General features: G+C 45.5%; 1 protein-coding gene across 3 annotated transcripts in view; it reads left to right on the top strand.

Moving 5' to 3' along the window:
• Positions 1–19,304, top strand: part of MCPH1 (microcephalin 1) — a 229,369-nt gene that overhangs the window by 11,778 nt on the left and 198,287 nt on the right. For 2 of the 3 annotated variants that reach the window (XM_018041974.1, XM_018041973.1), the window contains exons 4-7: positions 10,890–10,977; positions 14,013–14,127; positions 15,056–15,199; positions 18,266–18,355. In XM_018041974.1, the coding sequence (XP_017897463.1) occupies positions 10,890–10,977; positions 14,013–14,127; positions 15,056–15,199; positions 18,266–18,355 (437 nt within the window). The remainder of the gene's footprint in view (positions 1–10,889; positions 10,978–14,012; positions 14,128–15,055; positions 15,200–18,265; positions 18,356–19,304) is intronic. The other variant, XM_018041975.1, reaches the window with a different exon arrangement.

Genomic DNA, 19,304 nt, shown 5'->3' with positions numbered 1-19,304 from the left:
CTGAGCCTTCTGTACTTGGTTCTGTTTTTGGTATCTCATTTCACTCTGTTGTGAGAGGAGAACATATTTTAAGATTTTTTTAAGTGGTTGAGACTTGTTTTTATGCCCTAACCTTTGATCTGGCCAGGTGAATGTTGTGTGTGCACTTGAGAAGAATGTGTATTCATTCCGTTATTGTGGATACAATGTTCTATATATAGATGTTTGTTAGATCTAGCTGATTTGTACTGTTTTCTCAGTGTTTTTCTGGAAAAGGTTCAGTTTTCATTCCAATCCCAAAGAAAGGCAGTGCCAAAGAATGTTCAGACTACCGTACAATTGCACTCATCTCACACGCTAGCAAAGTAATGCTCAAAATTCTCCAAGCCAGGCTTCAAGAGTATGTGAACCATGAACTTCCAAATGTTCAAGCTGGATTTAGAAAAGGCAGAGGAACCAGAGATCAAATCGCCAACATCTGTTGGATTACTAAGAAAGCAAGAGAGTTCTAGAAAAACATCTGCTTCTGCTTTATTGACTATGCAAAAACCTTTGACTGTGTGGATCACAATGAACTGGAAAATTCTTAAAGAGATGGGAATACCAGACCACCTGACCTGCCTCCTGAGAAGCCTTATGCAGGTCAAGAAGCAGCAAGTAGAATCGGATATGGAACGACAGACTGGTTCAAAATTGGAAAAGGAATACATCAAGGCTAGATATTATCAGTGTGCTTATTTAACTTACATAATACATCATGTGAAATGCTGGGCTGGATAAAAAGTCTGGAATCAAGGTTGCTGGGAGAAATATCAATAACCTCAGATATGCAGAAGACACCACCTTAATGGCAGAGAGGGAAGAGGAACTCTTGATGAGAATGAAAAAGCTGGCTTTTTCTCAAATAAAGAAGACTAAGATCATGGCATCCGGTCCCATCACTTCATGACAAATAGATGGGGAAACAATGGAAACAGTGACAAACTTTATTTTCTTTGGCTCCAAAATCACTGCAGATGGTGACTGCAGCCATGAAATTAAAAGACGCTTGCTCCTTCGAAGAAAAGCTATGACAAACCAAGACAGCATATTAAAAAGCAGAGACATTACTTTGATGACAAAGATCTGTCTAGTCAAAGCTATGGTTTTTCCGGTAGTCATGTATGCATGTGAGACTTGGACCATAAGGAAGTCTAAGCACTGAAGAATTGATGCTTTTGAACTGTGGTGTTGGGGAAGACTTTTGAGAGTCCCTAGGACCGCAAGGAGATCAAGCCAGTTAATTCTAAAGCAAATCAGTCCTGACTATTCATTGAAAGGACTGATAGTGAAGCTCCAATACTTTGGCCACCTGATGTGAAGAACTGACTCATTTGAAAAGACCCTGATGCTGGGAAAGATAGGGGCAGGAGAAGGGGACGACAGAAGATGGGATGGCTGGATGACATCACCGACTTGATGGACATGAGTTTGAGTAAGCTCTGGGAGTTGGTGACAGACAGGGAAGCCTGGCATGCCACAGTCCATGGAGTCGCAAAGAGTCAGACGTGGCTGAGAGACTGAACTGAACTGAAATGTTTTTCTTTATTTCTTGATCTGTTTAATTGTTCTATACATTGTTGATTGGGATGTTGCATTCGCCAAGTGTTTCTGTTAAATTATTTATTTCTCCCTTTAATCTTGGCAGTCTGGCATTTCTTTTTATCAGGTAACAACAGATTTCTGTGGTTTTCTGTATCTGAAGATGTCACTATTTGTTTGTGAATAATGTTCTTAATGGTTATACAATTCTAGGTTGACAGTATTTTTGTTTTTTGCTTCTGTTTTCCACTGCTTAAAAGGTGTTTCCCCTGAGTCTCTGTCCTCATAAGAAGCCTGTAGTCATGCAAATAATTTCTCCACCGTGAGTACTGTATCTTTTTGTGTGGCTTCTTTCAAGCTTTTCTCATCTTTGGTTTTCAGAAGTTTAAGGGTCTGGATGTGGTGCCTTTAAATTTATTCTCTGAAGATTTTGCTGAGTTTTTTTTTTTAATGATATAAGGTTATGAATTTCATCTAAAAGCATGATAAATTTGGGCTGTTGTTTCTTGAGATTTTCTCTTGTGCCTCTTTTTCTGGGACTACTTTAATTAGCTGGATATCAGGAATTGGTTAAACTTTCTTGTAAAGAGCCAGATAGTAAATATTTTAGGCTTTGTGGTCTATATTCAAGTGCTCCCTGCCCTGGTGTGGGAAGATCCCTGGAGAAGAGCAAACAAATGAGTGTAAACAATGAAACTTTATAACAAAACCTGGTCGTGGGCCAGGTGGCCTGTAGGCTGTCATTTGCCAGTCCCTCCCGTGTAATACAGCTTTTGAAATTTTCCCACAAGTTTCATTGACTCTTTCCTCTTATCAGTTCCATCCTGTCATTAAGTCTATTTACTAAATGCGTTTCAGATATTTTTCATTTCTAACATTTCCACTTGGTTCTTTCTTATGTTTGCATGTTTTGTTTCTTAGCTGAGATTTCCTCTCTCTCCTTTTCTCATCTTTCATTACACATGTATTTTCCATTCTGTGGCAGAAGATGCTTATAGAAATTCCTTGTCTGATCATTTCAGCATCTTGAGGTTGGTGACTGTTGGTTTGTTTTCTTTGTTCCTTAAGAATGTGTCACATTTTCTTGACTCTTCTGTAACAGGATTTTGAGTTGTATTTTGGACATTGTAAATGTTATGTAGACTCTGGGTTCTTTACTGTTACTCCAAAGGGTATTGATTTTGTTTTAGGAAGCAGGTGATTTATTTAGCTTTAAACTTTGGACTGTCATTTTAAGACCTGTGCTGGGTATTTGCTTGGATTCAGTCAATTCTTCAAGCCTTAGCTGCAGGCTAACTTGTTTGCCTCATGGACATGTAGGTCAGGGATCAGCCAGAGACTTGGACTTGTGTCCTCAGAACCTGAGGTTTGCCCTCGCTGGTTCTTTGCTTCCTGTATCCTAGCATCATTTGCTGGTGGCTTTATCTGCCCCGGCTCTTTATTCTGGTTCCTTTGGGCAGAAGGATAGCAGGTGCCCATTAGTGACCATTCATATGCATTTTTAGCTACAAATGTTTTTCCACATTTTTATGTAATATATCATTTTTTAAAACGTACATATGGTCTTTTATAGTAGATTACCCAGTCACTTGGCCTTCCCAGGTAGCACAGTGATAAAGAATCTGCCTGCCAGAGCAGGAGACATGAGATGTGGGTTTGATTCCTGGGTCAGGAAGATACCCTTGGAGAAGGAAATGGCAACCCACTCCAGTATTCTTGCAGGGAAATTGCATGGACAAAGCAGCCTTGTGGGCTACAGTCCACGGGGCCACAAAGAGTCGGACGTGACTGAGCACAACACACAACCAGCAACGTACGCAGCCTGTCTCCCATTAGTGAGTGTGAAGGGCTCCGCTTTCCTTTTCTTTACAGTCAGAAACAGCACAGCACTGAAGCTCTGTGTACATACTTGCTTGCAGGGGTGTAATCTGCTTGTGGTGGTGGTTCAGTCAATAAGCTGTGCCCGACTCTTCGCAACCCCGTGGACTGCAGCCTGCCAGGCTTCTCTGTCATCCACTGTCTCCCGGAGTTGGCTCATACTCACGTCTATTGAGTTTGTGATGCCATCCAACCATCTTATCCTCTGTTGCCTTCTCATCTTCCTGCCCTCAGTCTTTCCCAGCATCAGGGTCTGTTCCAGTGAGGTGGTTCTTCCCATCAGGTGGCCAGAGTACTGGAGCTTCAGCATCAGTCTTCCCAATGAATATTGAGGGTTGATTTCCTTTAGGATTGACTTGTTTGATCTTCCTTCTGTCCAAGGGACTCTCAGAAGTCTTCTCTAGCACCACAGTTCTAGAGCATCAATTCTTTGGTGCTCAGCTGTTTTTGTGGTCCAACTCTCCTGTCTGTATATGACTACTGGAAAAACTATAGCTTTGACTAAACAACCTTTGTCAACAAATTGATGTCTCTGCTTCTTAGTATGCTCTCTAGGTTTGTCATAGCTTTCCTTCCAAGGAAAAAGTGTCTTTTAATTTCATGACTTCAGTCCCACCATCCACAGTGATTTTGGAGCTGAAGAAAATAAAATCTGTCACTGTTTCCATTTTCTCTCCTTCTGTCTGCCATGAAGTGATAGAACCTAATGCCATGATCTTGGTTTTCTGAATGTTGCGTTTTAAGCCAGTTTTTCCACTCTCCTTTTTCACCCTCATCAAGAGGTTCTTTAGTTCCTCTTTACTTTCTGTCATTAGAGTGGTGTCTATCATCTGCATATCTGAGGTTATTGATATTTCTCCCAGCAATCTTGATTCCAGCTTGTGCTTCATCCAGCCTAGCGTTTCTCATGATGTACTCTGCATATAAGCTAAATAAATAGGGTGACAGTATACAGCCTTGACGTACTCCTTTCCCGATTTGAAACCAGTCCATTGTTCCATGTCTAGTTCTAACTGTTGCTTCTTGACCTGCATGCAGGTTTCTCAGGAGACGTGTAAGATGGCCTGGTATTCCCATTTCTTTAAGGATTTTCTACAGTTTGTTGTGATCCACACAATCAAAGGCTTTAGCCTGGTCACAGAAGCAGAAGTAGATATTTTTCTGGAATTCTTTTGCTTTCTCTGTGATCCAGCAAATGTTGGCGATTTGATCTCTGGTTACTCTGCTTTTTCTAAATCCAGCTTGTATATCTGGAAGTGTTTGGTTCACGTACTGCTGAAGCCTAGCTTGAAGGATTTTGAGCATTACTTTGCTAGCATGTGAAATGAGTGCAATTGTGTGGTGGTTTGAACATTCTTTGGCATTGCTTTTCTTTGGGATTGGAATGAAAACTGACCTTTTCCAGTCTTTTGGCCACTGCTGAGTTTTCCAAATTTGCTGGCATATTGAGTGCAGTACTTTCACAGCATCATCCTTTAGGATTTGAAATAGCTCAGCTGGAATTCCGTCACCTCTATTAGCTGTGTTCATAGTAATGCTTCCTAAGGCCCACTGGACTTCACACTCCAGAATGTCTGGCTCTAGGTGAGTGACCACACCATCCTGGTTATCTGGGTCATTAAGACCTTTTTGGTATAGTTTTTCTGTGTATTCTTACCGCCTCTTCTTAATCTCTTCTGCTTCTATTAGGTCCTTGCTGTTGCTGGCCTGTAGTACCTATGCTTGCATGAGATGTTCCCTTGGCATCTCTGATTTTCTTGAAGACATCTGTAGCATTTCCCATTCTGTTGTTGTCCTCTATCTTTGCATTGTACACTTAGGAAGGCTTTCTTACCTCTCCTTGCTGCTCTCTGAAACTCTGCATTTATTGGATATATATGGTTTATCTTCCCCTTTCCCTTTCCTTTCTCTTCTTTTTCTCAGCTATCTGTAAGGCCTCCTCAGACAACCATTTGCCTTCTTGCATTTCTTTTTCTTGGGGATGGTTTGGGATGGTTGGGTACACCTGGTGTACAGTGTTACAAACCTCCATCCATAGTTCTTCAGGTTCTTTGTCTCCCACATCTAATCCCTTGAATCTTTTCATCATCTCCACTGTATAATCATAATGAATGTGATTTAGGTCATACCTGAGTGGCAAAGAGTCTGACACAGCTTAGCAACTAACACAGTACCTGAGTGGTCTAGTGGTTTTCCCTACTTTCTTCAACTTAAGCCTGAATTTTGCAATAAGGAACTCATGATCTGAGCCACAGTCAGCTCCAGGTCTTGTTTTTGCTGACTGTATAGAGCTTCGCCGTCTTCAACTGCAAAGAATATAGTCAGTCAGATTTTGGTATTGACCAGCTGGTGATGACCATCTGTAGAGTTGTCTCTTGTGTTGTTGGAATTTCCATAGGTTTAAATTCCGAAAATGGACTTTTGGATTTAGAGGGCTTATTACATATTTAAACTTTTGATAGATGCTATCAAGTTGCATTCCCTGAAATCTTTCCTACTTTGTAGGTGAAGTGATACAGTTGATTTCATTTGCATTTTCTTGATTTTTAGTAAGACTGATCTTCTTTGACAAAACTTGGAGGTAACAGCCAAACGACCTTCATTTTATGTGTCCTGTGTTTGTTTCATTAACTGCCTCTCCAGGCCATTGCTCATGTTTTCCACTGAGAACGTGATCTTTCATGAAATATATAAGGTCACTAGATGTCACTAGAACCCCGTTTTGTTGGGTTATTTTGGGTGTGTTCTTTCTAAGAGCAGACAGCTGTGTAACTGCAGTTGATAGAATTCTGACATTTCCTATGGACCCAAACATTTCCATGTTTAAGGAAGAAGAAATACAGATGAAAGAAGGAAGGTCATGCTTAACGGTCACCTCAGTTCAGTTGGAGAAGGTTGACTCCCCAGGTGGTGCTGGTGGTAAAGAGCCCGCCTGGCAGTGCAGGAGACGTAAGAGAGGGGGGTTCTACCCTGGGTCAGAAAGATCCCCTGGAGAAGGGAATGGCTACCCACTCCAGTATTCTTGCCTGGAGAATCCCATGGACAGAGGAGCCTGGTGGGCTACAGTCCATAGTGTCACAGAGACAGAACTGAAGTGACTTAACTTGCACAGACGCATGATCAGAAAGTTGAATTTTTTTTAACAGTCACAGACAAATAGGTGGGGGCACGGTTCCCAGGCGGTGCTGTTGCACATTGGAGAGCCTGCCCCCCGCCCCTGCGTTTGTTTCCTACAATGCACATGTCCTTGCACAGCCACACCGTGGCCATCCATGCTGATCTCACCAGCCACACACCTGAAAGCCATTGGCTTCACCCCAGAATCCCCCATGGTGTCTGGAAGGGCTCAAGGGGAGAAAGACGAGGAGATGCAACAGCAGCCTCCTGGGGCTGAGTCAGGCTCATCGGGTGTCTCCGCTGAGGTGGTCCGGGTCTGTGTCGTGGAGGGTCAGTTTGGGGGTGCTGACAGGCCCTCTCTGTGGCGGCAGCGCCACCCAGGCCGCTCCCCTGGGGCGAGTTCACCCGCTCGGCTTTTGAGGGAGGCACTTTCCAACTGTGCAGGTAGCTGTCCCTCTTCACGCTGTGTCTGTGTGTGTACTGTATCCAGAGGATCATATCTCACTCCTTTCAATGTTCCTTTTAAGGTTTGAATTGTCCGCCAGTGGCCAGTGGTAGCCCGTTCATGGTGACTTGTCTTGGCTTATCATTTCTCTATCATTCTCTGGAAACTTCTGTTTTCTTCTGGCATAGTTTAGTTCAGGCTCAGCTTGTACTTTCTCTTTCCTAGCCCTGGATTCAGCCTTTTCTCCAAGGAGCCCTGATTCCTTTTAGTGGAAAATAGTATTTGGCCCTAAAATCTGAGGGGAGTTGGGCATGCTCATTGCCACGGGCTGCTGCTCCTACACCTTCTCGGGGCAGAGTTAGTGATACGGATGTGTATCCATGCCGTGTGTTTATTTCTGTAGCATCCGTGTATAGTCTGTCAGTGAGTTCCCGTGGGGACCTGCCCTTCCAGCCCATGCCTTTCCTGCCAGCTCATGACACCTCCTGTGTGGGCATTGAGATTGCTCAGCAGTTTTGTTGTTTCACGTGTAGGGGGCAAGGCCACTCCATCAGACACTTGCTTTGCTGTCCTGGGTCCCCCATAGTCCTCGCAGCTGTGTTTGGGGGACTGAAAAGGCAGGGTGGTCCCCTCCCATCTCTGCAGTGTCTCTCAGCTTCGGCCTTGGCCAGAGCACCTCATTTAAAGATTCACTCTTGACATAAATATGTGTGATGGGCCCAGGCAGGTGTCCTAGGATTCACTATATTAAGGAGGAGAGTCATCGGATTTGTGGGGTCCACTGTCCCGCCTTCTGTTGTGCCAGAAGCTTTTACTCTTCAGCATATGCCGTGACGCAGTTCAGGTGGAGTTGGTCAGCCTTTTAAGGGCAATTCCAAAGGCCCTGGGGTGAGAAGGGTGGGGTGTAGGGGCTTCTGGTGGGGAGTCCAGGAGGTCAGCATGGCCTGGCAGGGTGAGGGGGCGCAGCAGAGAGAGGCAGAGCCTCAGGGGTTCTAGGCTTGAGCTCAGGCTGCAGCAGGAGCTGATGGAAGGCAGGGATTGCTGTTTACTGCCTCAAACTCTCCCTGTCTGCTTACTGTTTAAAGAGCTTTCATGTGTCCCAGGCGCACACATCCTCTAGTTTGAAGATCAGTGAGCAGGAGTGACCATAATAAAGTGCTGCCGGCGGGCTGGCCTGGGTGCGTCTGGAGCGCAGAGCTCACGGGAGAGGGCCTTTGCTGCTAGGTGCGCACGCGCAGGTGCAGCGCAGGACGCCGGACCACCGAGACGGCCTCTGGGCGCTCCTCTGTGACTGGTGGTGTTTCCCTCGAGCACCCCTCCTTCAGACACAGTTAGGAAGCTTCTCTTTCCTTTCGGCCGTGCTCAAACCCTGGCTCTCTGACCACTCCCGGAAAGTAGCCTGGACCGTGGACCCAGCCGCGGGCACGGTTCTGCCCCAGCCTGGCCACACCCCCACTGAGGCTGGTGGTCGAGGCTCCACGTGCTGCCCTGCGCCCCTTCCCTAAGTCACTGGTGGGGGCGGGAGCCGAGTCCCCCTGTCAGGACTGCACTTGCGGTCTGGAGACGCTCTGCTCCGTCCTCCCCTTAGGATCTGCTCGTGGTCCCCCCTCAGTGCCCAGCCCTTCCGGGCAGGGATTCAGGCCCTTGTGCAGAATGACTTGCCGATTGGTTGTGAGGGTGCGGGGCGTGGGGTTCCGCAGCAGCTGTGGGGGCCGCGCTGAGGTCCGGCTGGCCTCGCTGGGTCCAGAGCAGGACTTGTTGGGGGATCTGGGCTGATCCCAGGGCTCCGAGGGCGGCAGCAGCCAGCACTTCTCTCAATCACTAGGTGGGGACTTGGTGTCATTGTTGTCCTTTGCTGAAGAAAAGCAGAAATCCAGCTGGTGAGTGTTTTCTGTTTACACAGTAGACTGTGATTGAGCGCCTGATGAGCGTGGTTTTGATGTAGAGGCACCAGTGTGTTCCGCAGCATGCGCGCCTATGGGGTGCTTGCGTCGCTGACGGATCCAGGCTCACCCCCAGCGCCTTGAGGCAGTGTGTCCACAGCGCGCTCCGTCCTGCCTGGGGCGAGCCTGGGGTCAGACCCGCCTCTGCCCACTGGGGCGAGCCTCCCGGGCTGCTGGCGGGAGCAGACTTGTGGTCTTGTGAACTCCGCCAGTGGTTTCCTGTGAGCCTCAGTTTCCTCGGTTGTCGAGTAGGAGGAAAGGCGCTGCTCCCCACCGGCTGGAGGAGGCTCTCAGGGCCTGGCTGAGCCACACGCCACTGCTGGTCGTGACCTTACCGCCTGTTCATGTCAATAGGATGATCGCAGGTCTCATCACGTCTTCTCTGTGGGTGCTTCCCCGCCACCTGTTTTTGTCTGTTTTGTTGCCTGTAACAGTGGGAAATGGGTGACATTCCTCCTGAGCAGGCGGAGCTGGTAAGCTGTGCCGGAGGTAAAATGGTAACTTCCTAGGTCCTTTGCATTCTGCGCCTGACATGGGGAGGATGTAAAGCTGGTTAGCTTTATGTGTTGTGTTCTTGTGAAGGTGAGGAGCAGAAACGGCCAGGCAGAAGGCATCTTACGGAAACAGTGTTGGCCTCAAGTCACACTTCGCGATTGTAACGGGTGAGGGCTCTCCCTGATGGCTCAGTGGTAACGACTCTGCCTGCCAGTGTGGGAGACGCAGGCTCGATCTCTGAGTCGGGAAGATCCTCTGGGGAAGGGAATCGCCACCCACTCTAGTACTCTTGCCTGGAGAGCCCCATGGACAGAGGAGCCTGGGAGGCTACAATCCATGAGGTCACAGAAGAGTTGGACACAGCTTAGCGACTAAACAACAGCAAATTGTCAGTTTGGTGTGTCACCTCCCAAAATTTTTTCAAGTGAGAAATGCTTAACTGTTTAATACCATACACAAACACACACTCATAAAATTGCCTTTTCATCCTTATTTTAGAGACCTTTCTGTATCGCCACACATACATTTGCCTCATTCTTTATTTTTATTCCACTGTATTCCATTTTTAGCTGTTATTTGCATATTAATGTTGAACGGAGTAATAGTCTTATTAACTACTATCAGATGTGATTGGGGCCTTATTTTAAAAAGACTTAGCAGATTGCTGACAATTATGTAAACACAAGAGTGATAGAAGGTGTTTGATCTGGGATATGGAAAGGTGAATAAAACATTTTAAGATTAAAATTTCAGTATTATATGAAACCAGGAGAGGAGAAACCATAGGGAAGGAAATTGTTTAGAAAATCATTGTAGTTGTTTAGATTTGAGCAGGTGAATGCTCAGAAGTAGGTAGTGGTGCGGGGATCCCCACGGCAGGTGGGAGGTGAGGGGTGATGCAGGAGGAGCGGCAGATGGGACGCTGGACAAGCTGCAGGAGCAGGCTGCTGGGACCGGGGTGGCTGGGACCGGAGTTGCCGCTTGGCCCGGGGTGGGCGCTCGGCTTGGGGTGGCTGGGACTGGAGTGGGCTGCTGGGACCGGGGGTGGCTGCTCCACCAGAGTGGCCAGGGCCCAGACCTGGGGCACCAGGTGGCAGCAACGCCTTGACAAGACATGCAGGAGGGGGATGCTGTTCTGGAGGAAGGACAGGCTTTCTGGCCTGTTTCTGTGGGACCTTCCAGCTCTAGGTTCTTCGTTTTATGGCCTGTCTGCTCTTGAATTACGCATCTACTGGCATGGGCTTCTGCCTTTAGGAGAGCCAGGCACTGATCTTTTTGAAGTGTTGAATTTGTATTGCCTTTTGTGTTCCGTAATAAATGCACTTATTTTAAAGGACTCTGTCAGAGTGGCGCGTGCAGGCGTTCTCCCACTGCTGACTGACCCGTGTGCAGATTTAATGCTGTGTGACTCTCACAGGAACATGCTCCTTACCCCCATCTTGGTTCCGCAGGTGCAGGGCAGCTGGAGTGCACATTGATGAGTCGCTGTTCCCTGCCGCCAACGCTAACCAACACCTACCAAGCCTGCTTAAAAAAAAAGTAAGTGCGTGACTTTAGTGTGGACCAAGGCAGTTACAGGCTTATTCATTCTTTATTCCTAGAAAATAAAACCTTTCTGGAATATATTTGCATTGTCTTTAAGAATTGCTGTGGGTGATAATATTCTTCTCACACAGCATTGTTTAATGGGTTATAGATGATTTCATCCCAGGAGTGCTTTGATGGAGTTTGTAAGAAATAGGAGAGACTGGCCATAGGAGAGCTGACAGTTGCCCAGAGACCAGCACCCACGCAGGTGCTCTGGTAACAACTTCAGGACTCAGTTGTGTCTGTAGTGAAATACACTTGATCTGTTGCTCTTTATTATTTAAAAGTTTTAATTGATTTCTGCATCTGAGTGAACTGTTAACTGTGAAATGTCAGTTTGTTGTCACGTGAGAATCCCTGTTGGAGAGATTAGCAGACTTCAAACTGAGTCAGGCAGAGGAGAGCTATGCGTTTCCTGTAGACTGGGGGAGACATTCCCATGGATGTCCCCACGGTTTCTGAAAATGGTAAATCCTGCATCTCTTTCACATTGCTTCTCAGACAACCTGGAACACGCTCACGCAGGGCTGAAAACTTCAGTGTCTGTCCAGATCGCGTCGGACGGTAGTGACTCTGTGGTAGACCCGCACTAGCTGTGTCTACTGTTTTAAAAACAAGTGTTTATAATAAACATTGACAATAAAAGAACATTTTCATTACATGCATTGAGTAAACTCAGATCAGGCAGATTTCTCCTAATTTCCCTTTCCTCAAAAATTGGTTTTCAGTTTGATTTGGGTTCTTGCAGGTTGTATGATCTTTGTTACATGTGTCTCACACACGTGTGTGGGTGCATAGGTTTTATGTGAGCCAGGCTCTACTATGTTACATGTACTGCTTGATGGGTCACTTTTTCTTCCTTGCCTAGACCGTGTGTGCTCATGTCAGTGTGTGTATGTGGCTCCACTGTCTTCTGCTTTGTGTTAAATAGCATGAACATCTCTTGGGTTCGGGCACCCTTAGATCATTGACGGTTTTTACTAATTACATGGTTCGTGTAACCTGTTTGAGTTTATTTCTCCAAGTGGAATATCTAGAAGTGGAGTTACACAGTTCCACCAATAGTGTACACAGGTGCTTATTTTGTGGCACTGACCTGTGCTGAATATTACTCATCTGTTAAATCTTTCCTAATCTGAAGCATTAATAATGTCTGCTCACACCCTTTGCCACTTAAGGATTTATTCGTTGCTAAAGGCATTCCCTTTGCTCCCCCTCCCAAGTGCAGGTGCGGCTTAAGCCTGACTCCAGGCCTGTCATCCCGCCTCTGGGGAGGCTCTGCTGCGCTCCCTCCCTGCTGCCGGCGTGAGCCCCTTGCTTGCTGTGCTTCACACTCACTGGGTGCACTTGTTAGAGCCATCGCACCGTCTGTTTCTCTGTCTGAACACGCTTCCCTCATCCGCCCGCAGCTGGTTCTCTGAGTCCCGTGGAGGCGCCTCAGGGAGTGGCCGTCTGACTCCCGTTCACAGAGGCGGGTCCTGATCCTCCCCGGCCTTTTCTCTTCTTGCAGCACTCACCCCTTCTAACGTACTGTCTAGCTACAGTTGGGCTCATGGGAGCACGGGGCCCCTCGTGGGTGGCAGTGCTTCCGGACCTGGGGCACCTGGGGTCTCTACGTTCTGCTCGTCGCCTGCCCACATTGTCACTGTGCCCCTGGAAGGTACAGGGCTGGCCGCCTCCAGGTGCGCACACCCCCACCGCCAGGGGCCCAGAGTCAAAAAGCTGACTGCTGCACAGGACCTGGATTCTATGCAGCTAGTGGCTACTTTGGCAGAAACAGCACAGGCCAGCCTCAGGCCCGCTGGAATTAATCCTTCTGACACGCCTGCTGTTTAATTCATTTGTTATGTGTATTTTCTGTCATTCCTTCAGAGAATAAGCTCCTTGATGGCAAGAATCTTTCTATGTTTTAAGACCAGTGTCTGACATAGTAACCTTTTTGTTAAATGATGAATGAGTGAGTTATTAAGGAATTGAACAGGGTGCCAGTTGAGAGCACAGTGTGGCACCAGCCTTGAATGCTGAGAAGTTGTTCCTGTAGATTGGGACAAGAGGGATCAGACTGGGATCCACGTGAGCACATTGGGCTGAGAAGTGACTTCCTTGGATATGAGCCCCGGGCTTCCTCGTTTGTTGCACTTCGGGTGTGTACTGGCCGAATGGAGTTACTGTGACTTAACGACAGTAAGACGAGATTAAATAATGGTTCTTTTCTCTGGTAGTTATAAAATAATTCCTTTTGTGTCGTTTTACCATGTCATGATTTTTTTGGCGGGGTCAGGAGTGGATAACATAAAAGTAGCAAAAGTTAGGAAAAAGAGACTAATTTTAAGAATCCTCATGGAAACGATGCAAAGACCCTGAAAATGCCTCAGAAAATGTAGCTATTTAGCATATAGCTCTTTGCCTAGGTGCTCAGTTGCTCACTCATGTCTGACTCTTTGCGACCCCAGGGACTGTAGCCAGCGATGCGTTTTTGTCCATGGGATTTCCCAGGCAAGAATACTGGAGTGGATTGCCATTTCCTCCTCCAGGGGATCTTCCCAACTCAGGGATGGAGCCCACATCTCCTGCTTTGACAGGCAGGTTCTGTACTACTGAGCCACCTGAAAAGTCCCTTATAGCGCTTTATTCTGGAGAAGGAAATGGCAACCCACTCCAATGTTCTTGCCTGGAGAATCCCAGGGACGGAGGAGCCTGGTGGGCTGCCGTCTTTGGGGTCGCACAGAGTCGGACACGACTGAAGCGACTTAGCAGCAGCAGCAGCAGCAGCAGCAGCAGCGCTTTATTCAGTCTTAATTCTGACCATGTTCTCACCGTTGTAGGAAGAATAAATACTATAAATTAACATATAGTGCAGGAAATACCTCTCTAAGAAGGTTTTATTATTGGTATTACAAAAGATAACAGCAGTGTGCGTGAAAGGTTTCTTTTCCTGTCTTGCACAATTGCAGTGCGGTATTAATTTTTATGTTCTTCTTGTGCAGCGCAAGTGTATGCAGCCCAAAGATTTTATTCCCAGAACACCAGAAAACGATAAAAGACTGCAAAGGAAATTTGAGAAAATGGCTAAAGAGCTGCAACAGCAGAAAACCACTCTGGGTAAGCTGAGAGGCCGGCGCGCCCTCGGTGCTCGTGCCTCTGCTGTGGCCTCGCTTGCCGGCTGGCTCCTGCATCCTGGGGATGTGGCTGCGGGGGACAGTGTCAGCCTCCAGGTCAGAGACACAAGTCACTGCAGGAAGCTTGAGCACAGCCATCACTGGGCCCCACTGTTGAACTAACCATTCACCAGATTGATGGAACTATTTTTCCCCCCCAGGGATGATTATTAAAGATGTGGTCTTTGATTAACCCTATTGGAATGAATCCATTTTTATTTCTTCTTTATATATGTGTGTATGTGTGTCTGTCTGTATTTTCCCCCAGAACTTGTGTTTTTATTTTGTTATCCAGAGTAGGCAGATGTTAGATGATACGTTCTTGTAATGATTTAGAAAAATACTTTCAAAAGATCATCAGACTTTGAAGTACTTCATGTGTTCTTAGTATTTCTCTTTTTTACCTTTTTCACTGGTCGCTCAGTTTCTTGTTTCAGACCAATCTTGACACGTCACTGATACAGATAAGCAGTTTTGTTAAACTATTCTGCTTAGCACAGAAATAGAGAGCGTTCATCCCTGTGGGTGTTGAGCCTGCGCATGATGCCCGATAACTTCCAGAAAACTGGCTGAATCCCTTGTCTCCAGCTCAGTCCGTCCTTTGCCCGATGGGTCAAGTCTCTCTCCCCGGTGCCTGCGGCTGCCTCCTGTGCTCCAGGCCGCCCCCTGGCGTGGCTCACATCGAGCCCGCCCCTGCAGGGCTCGGGGGCCCCTGGAGCTCCCTTCTTGCCGCCAAGTTCACCCGTGGGTTTCGGTCTGCCAGCAGGGAAGGGGAAACCTGCAGAAGGGGGACAAGGGTGTCCTGAAACGAATAACGTTGCCAAAGAAGGAAGGCATGTTTGACTTAAAACTGGGTATTTGTTCATTTTCAGGTACCAATGTTCCTGTTCTCTTATTTGAATCTAATGGCTCGCTGGTGTACAGTCCGACAGGTAAAGTCTACGGGGCCCACAACAGTGCGATGAAGAGGAGGCTGCAGGAGATGAAGGAGAAGCGGGAAAACCTTTCTCCCACCTGTAAGTGCTGGCACTCAACACAGGGAGAATTGTGAAATAGATGGATCAGTCGTGGAAAGGGCTTCTTCTTTTACATAGTTACTTTAGCTGATGTTTCTTGATTCTCTTTCAGAGTAGACTTTGTTGATACTTTCTTCCAGAAAATCTTCTGCTTTATTCTGATTTTTTAAGAATATATTGGGTTTTTAGTTTTCTCCAGGTTTAAAACCCTATTTGTTGTATACCTTTGCTATTTAATATATTTGGGATTTTTCTTTCTTAAAAAAGTAATCGTTCCCCTCTTCTGAAGTTTGCTTTAGATTAAGTGTCTAATGCTTCAGTTTACCTTTTATTTCTTTTATTTTAAATTTTTAAGTAATACACCAGCACGTTTTCATAAAGTGTTGACCAGTGTAGTGTCTGTAATAAAGCTCCGTCTTGATTCCCACCTTATTCTCCTCTGTCCCTGGGTAACCTGAGTTTTGTGTGATGTGGTTCTCCAGGTCTTTTTCAGTGGGTCATCCATGTAGTCATGAAAAAGATTAGGCTTCTGTATCTTTCTTTGCAGTGGTGTAATTTTTCTTTACCTAAATTATATTGTGGCATACCTCTTACTTTAAACCTTTTTTCATTTAGAAGTATCTTGGTGTAGAATATCTCTTTTTTTTTAAGATGTTGCACTGTCTGTTTTCCTAGTTTCTCCTTTTAGAGATAGTGCTGCAGTTTCAATTTTTTGTTCTAGCTGCATGGTATGTGGTCATTTTCCTTTTTGGCCATCCAGCTTGCTCCCTCCCATTTGCTCTCATAACCCACATGCTAGTGGACATGCTTCTGCATGAATATGTTTCTGTGTATTTCTGTATTTGCAATAATATTAAGTCACGAAGGCAGACTTTAAAGGTTTTGGTAGATATTGTCAGATTGCCCTTCAGAAAGTTTGTGCCATTTCACCCTTTGCCAGTCGTTTATGAGAACTGCAGTGTCTCACCCTTGCGAAACTGAATGGCTTTAGTCTTCACGTCTCTCTCAATCTGAGGTGGAAACATTGCAATTCTCTGTTTAATTCGCTTCTGAGGTCGCCAGTGAGTTTGCTAGTGAGGTTGGAAGTCTTCATATCACTGACTGCATTTAAATGTTATGCTCTGTACGTTATCTCTGAATCTTTGTACAACTGCCTATTACGTATTATTTTCTTTCTGATTTGTAAGAGCTAATTACGTGTTACAAGGATTCTCTCCCAGCTTCTTGTGTGACCACTTGTACTTATGTAGCCGGCACTCAGCAAATAGACTGTTGAATAACATGCACAGACTCTGCTGTTTATTTAACATATGGTGACTTGTAAGAAACAGATACGTTATATTCAAGGTAGACAAACCTGTTTGTCTTCTCCTTCTGGCCTTCAGGATTCCTGTGATGTGTAGAACTCCTCCTGCACAAGGTTTTAAAGTTGTTGTAGCTGTTACATTTTCTTCTGTTACTCTTGCAGTTTAAGGTTAGTTATTTCATCTGTCCTGAATCTGTGTTTGTATATCATATGCAGTGGGCAGTTAAGGTTATAAGGTTAGTTGTGGCCGCCAATAACAGATAAACATGTTGCGTTTCTTTGTCCTGACAAAGGAGGAGGCAGGTCTGTGCTCTGTGGTGTTCTGAATAGCCTGGGCCCCACCTTCCTGCCCTGCCTTCCTCGGGGCCAGTTTCCTGTGAGCAGCCCCACCAGCTTCTGTCCGCTGCCACTGCCTGGTTCCGCCGGCCAGACGCAGTCCTGTGGCCATTCCTGGTCGCAAGTTAAGTGCAACCATTTATGGCTCAAGAGCTGCAGAGGCGAAAAGGCACTCTAGATTAGCAGGAAATATAATACAGTTCTGTGTGTTTGTTTTCATACGTCTAATTTAATCTTACAGTTAAGTTTAGAATGGCCAGTGGTATTCACGATGACATAGCTAAGGGAACGCAGTAGTTTCAGCCTAGGAAGTAGGCAACAAAACCAAATCGTCTGCAGGGCCTGGCAAGCAAGACTGACGTGTAGTCTAAACTGGGATGTGTATTTACACTAATTAAATTTGATTCTGTTGTAAGAGGAAGATGGGAATGGTTGTTGAGGTAGGACACTACCAGTGTCCCGGGGGAGTATCCAGATTGGCTCAGCAAGTAATTGCGTATTTGCCATTATGTGTATGTGGAGTGATTCGCCTTAGACTTCACTCCATTACTTTGCAGTGTTAATTGTGCCACATAACTGCCTTCAGCACAGTTTAAAACAACTGAGAATTTTGTCTCTGTGCTTACCTTCCTTATCTTGATTTATTCTCATTTTATAATTGTTTTCTCAGAAAAGTATCCTTCATAGTCTCCTCAAAAAAAGTCTTTGTCTGTGTGACCAAGGTATCGATTTTGTTTCTGATCTGCATGGCCTTTGAAAATAATACCCATGGTCTTGCTTGTTAAATCACTGGTCACCTGAAAGTCCCCTATGAAACCTCCAGGCTTTGTCAGCCTCTGCACACTGCACATTTGGGGCTGGGTCTTTCTTTGCTGCTGGAGAGTCCTGTGCCTGACAGAACGTTCAGCAGTATCTCTGGCTTCTGCCTGCTAGTTGCCAGCAACATGCTCACTGTCCACCCCACCCCACCTGTGACGTCCAGTGGTATCTGCTGGGCGCCCAGGCGACCCCTGGTTGAGAACCACTGCTTTGCTCAAAGCGGCAGCCGTCTGTGATAATTGTGAAAAAAGGCCTTGACCATGGAGCAGTGAGCCTGACGGAGACGCTCTGCCTCTGTTGAGCTTCTGCTTAGGTTCAAGGTGGCCGACTCCCCAGATCCCTTCCAAATTTTATTATCCTTGGGGTTCATGCCTTTTTTATGAAATGACTTGTGTAAACTATGTTTTAATGACTCTTATCAGCAGTAAATTTGAGTAAGACTTCATTTTTGTGCTCATTGTGCTGCTGAAGTCTGGAATAGGAAGTGCAAGGAGTAAGTTGTGTGTGTGTGTTGTACAAGAGCGGAACGAGTGGGCCTGCTATCAGCCTCATCTGCTCCTAGAGCTCAGAGCCGTGTTAATGAGGGGTTATGATTGTGTTTTCAGCCTCCCAGATGATTGAACAGTCTGATGTTAACACTGTGAACCTTCTGCATGAAGCATCTTTGAACCTTTCACGTGATACTTCGTGTTCAGGTAAAATTATTCTCTTTTCTATAATATATTTAAGGTTGATAATATGATTTTCCTGTTTGAAGGTTTTTCTAATGAGAAAAACAATTAAAAACTATAATTTGTGTATTTCACCCTGAAATTGGGTGTTGTAATTTATGAAAATAAATGCTATACTAAAATTAAGGCATGAGAAATTATATGACTTAAGCATACTTTTGGTTCCCTTGCTTTTTCTCCTAGATATTTGCTTTCTTGGCACAGAATCGATTGCTCATTAAAAAAAAAAAAAATTGTACGTGAACCAATCTGCATACAATTTAAACTATACAGTGAGCTTAAAGTACTGTATTTAAATCATACAGTAATTTAAACTATGCAGTGAGCTTAAAGTAGTGTGTTTAAACCATACAGTGGTTTAAACTGTGCAGTGAGCTTAAAGTACTGTATTTAAACTATGCAGTGAGCTTAAAGTAGTGTGTTTAAACTATGCAGTGAGCTTAAAGTAGTGTGTTTAAACCATACAGTGGTTTAAACTATGCAGTGAGCTTAAAGTAGTGTGTTTAAACCATACAGTGGTTTAAACTGTGCAGTGAGCTTATGGTACTGAGAACCAGCAGAGCCAGGAGAGAGCTGGCTCACACAGTGTGTAATGAATGAATGAACAGGTCAGGAAGTAGGTATAGGTCACAAAAACTACAGGAGATACAAAACAAAGAGGATTTCTGATTAGAATCAGTGTTGGAAAGAATTGGTAAAATTAGAGTTTTGTATTAGGGATGTAGTTTTGTAAATGTGGAAGTCCTTATTTCACTCTAAATGATCATTTTTCCTGGGTGTTGTCTTTCTGGTCATATTCCATTTCTTAAAACCATGTCACCAGTCCCCGTTAGGGCCATGTAAATAGCAGTGCTCCATGGCAGGAATATATTCAGAGTTGTAAACCATTACGGCCTGTTTTCTGAAAGCCGCC

Source organism: Capra hircus, chromosome 27 (assembly GCF_001704415.2).
Source record: "Capra hircus breed San Clemente chromosome 27, ASM170441v1, whole genome shotgun sequence".
NCBI classification, from domain to species: Eukaryota; Metazoa; Chordata; class Mammalia; order Artiodactyla; family Bovidae; genus Capra; species Capra hircus.
This window is presented reverse-complemented; position numbering and strand designations above follow the sequence as displayed.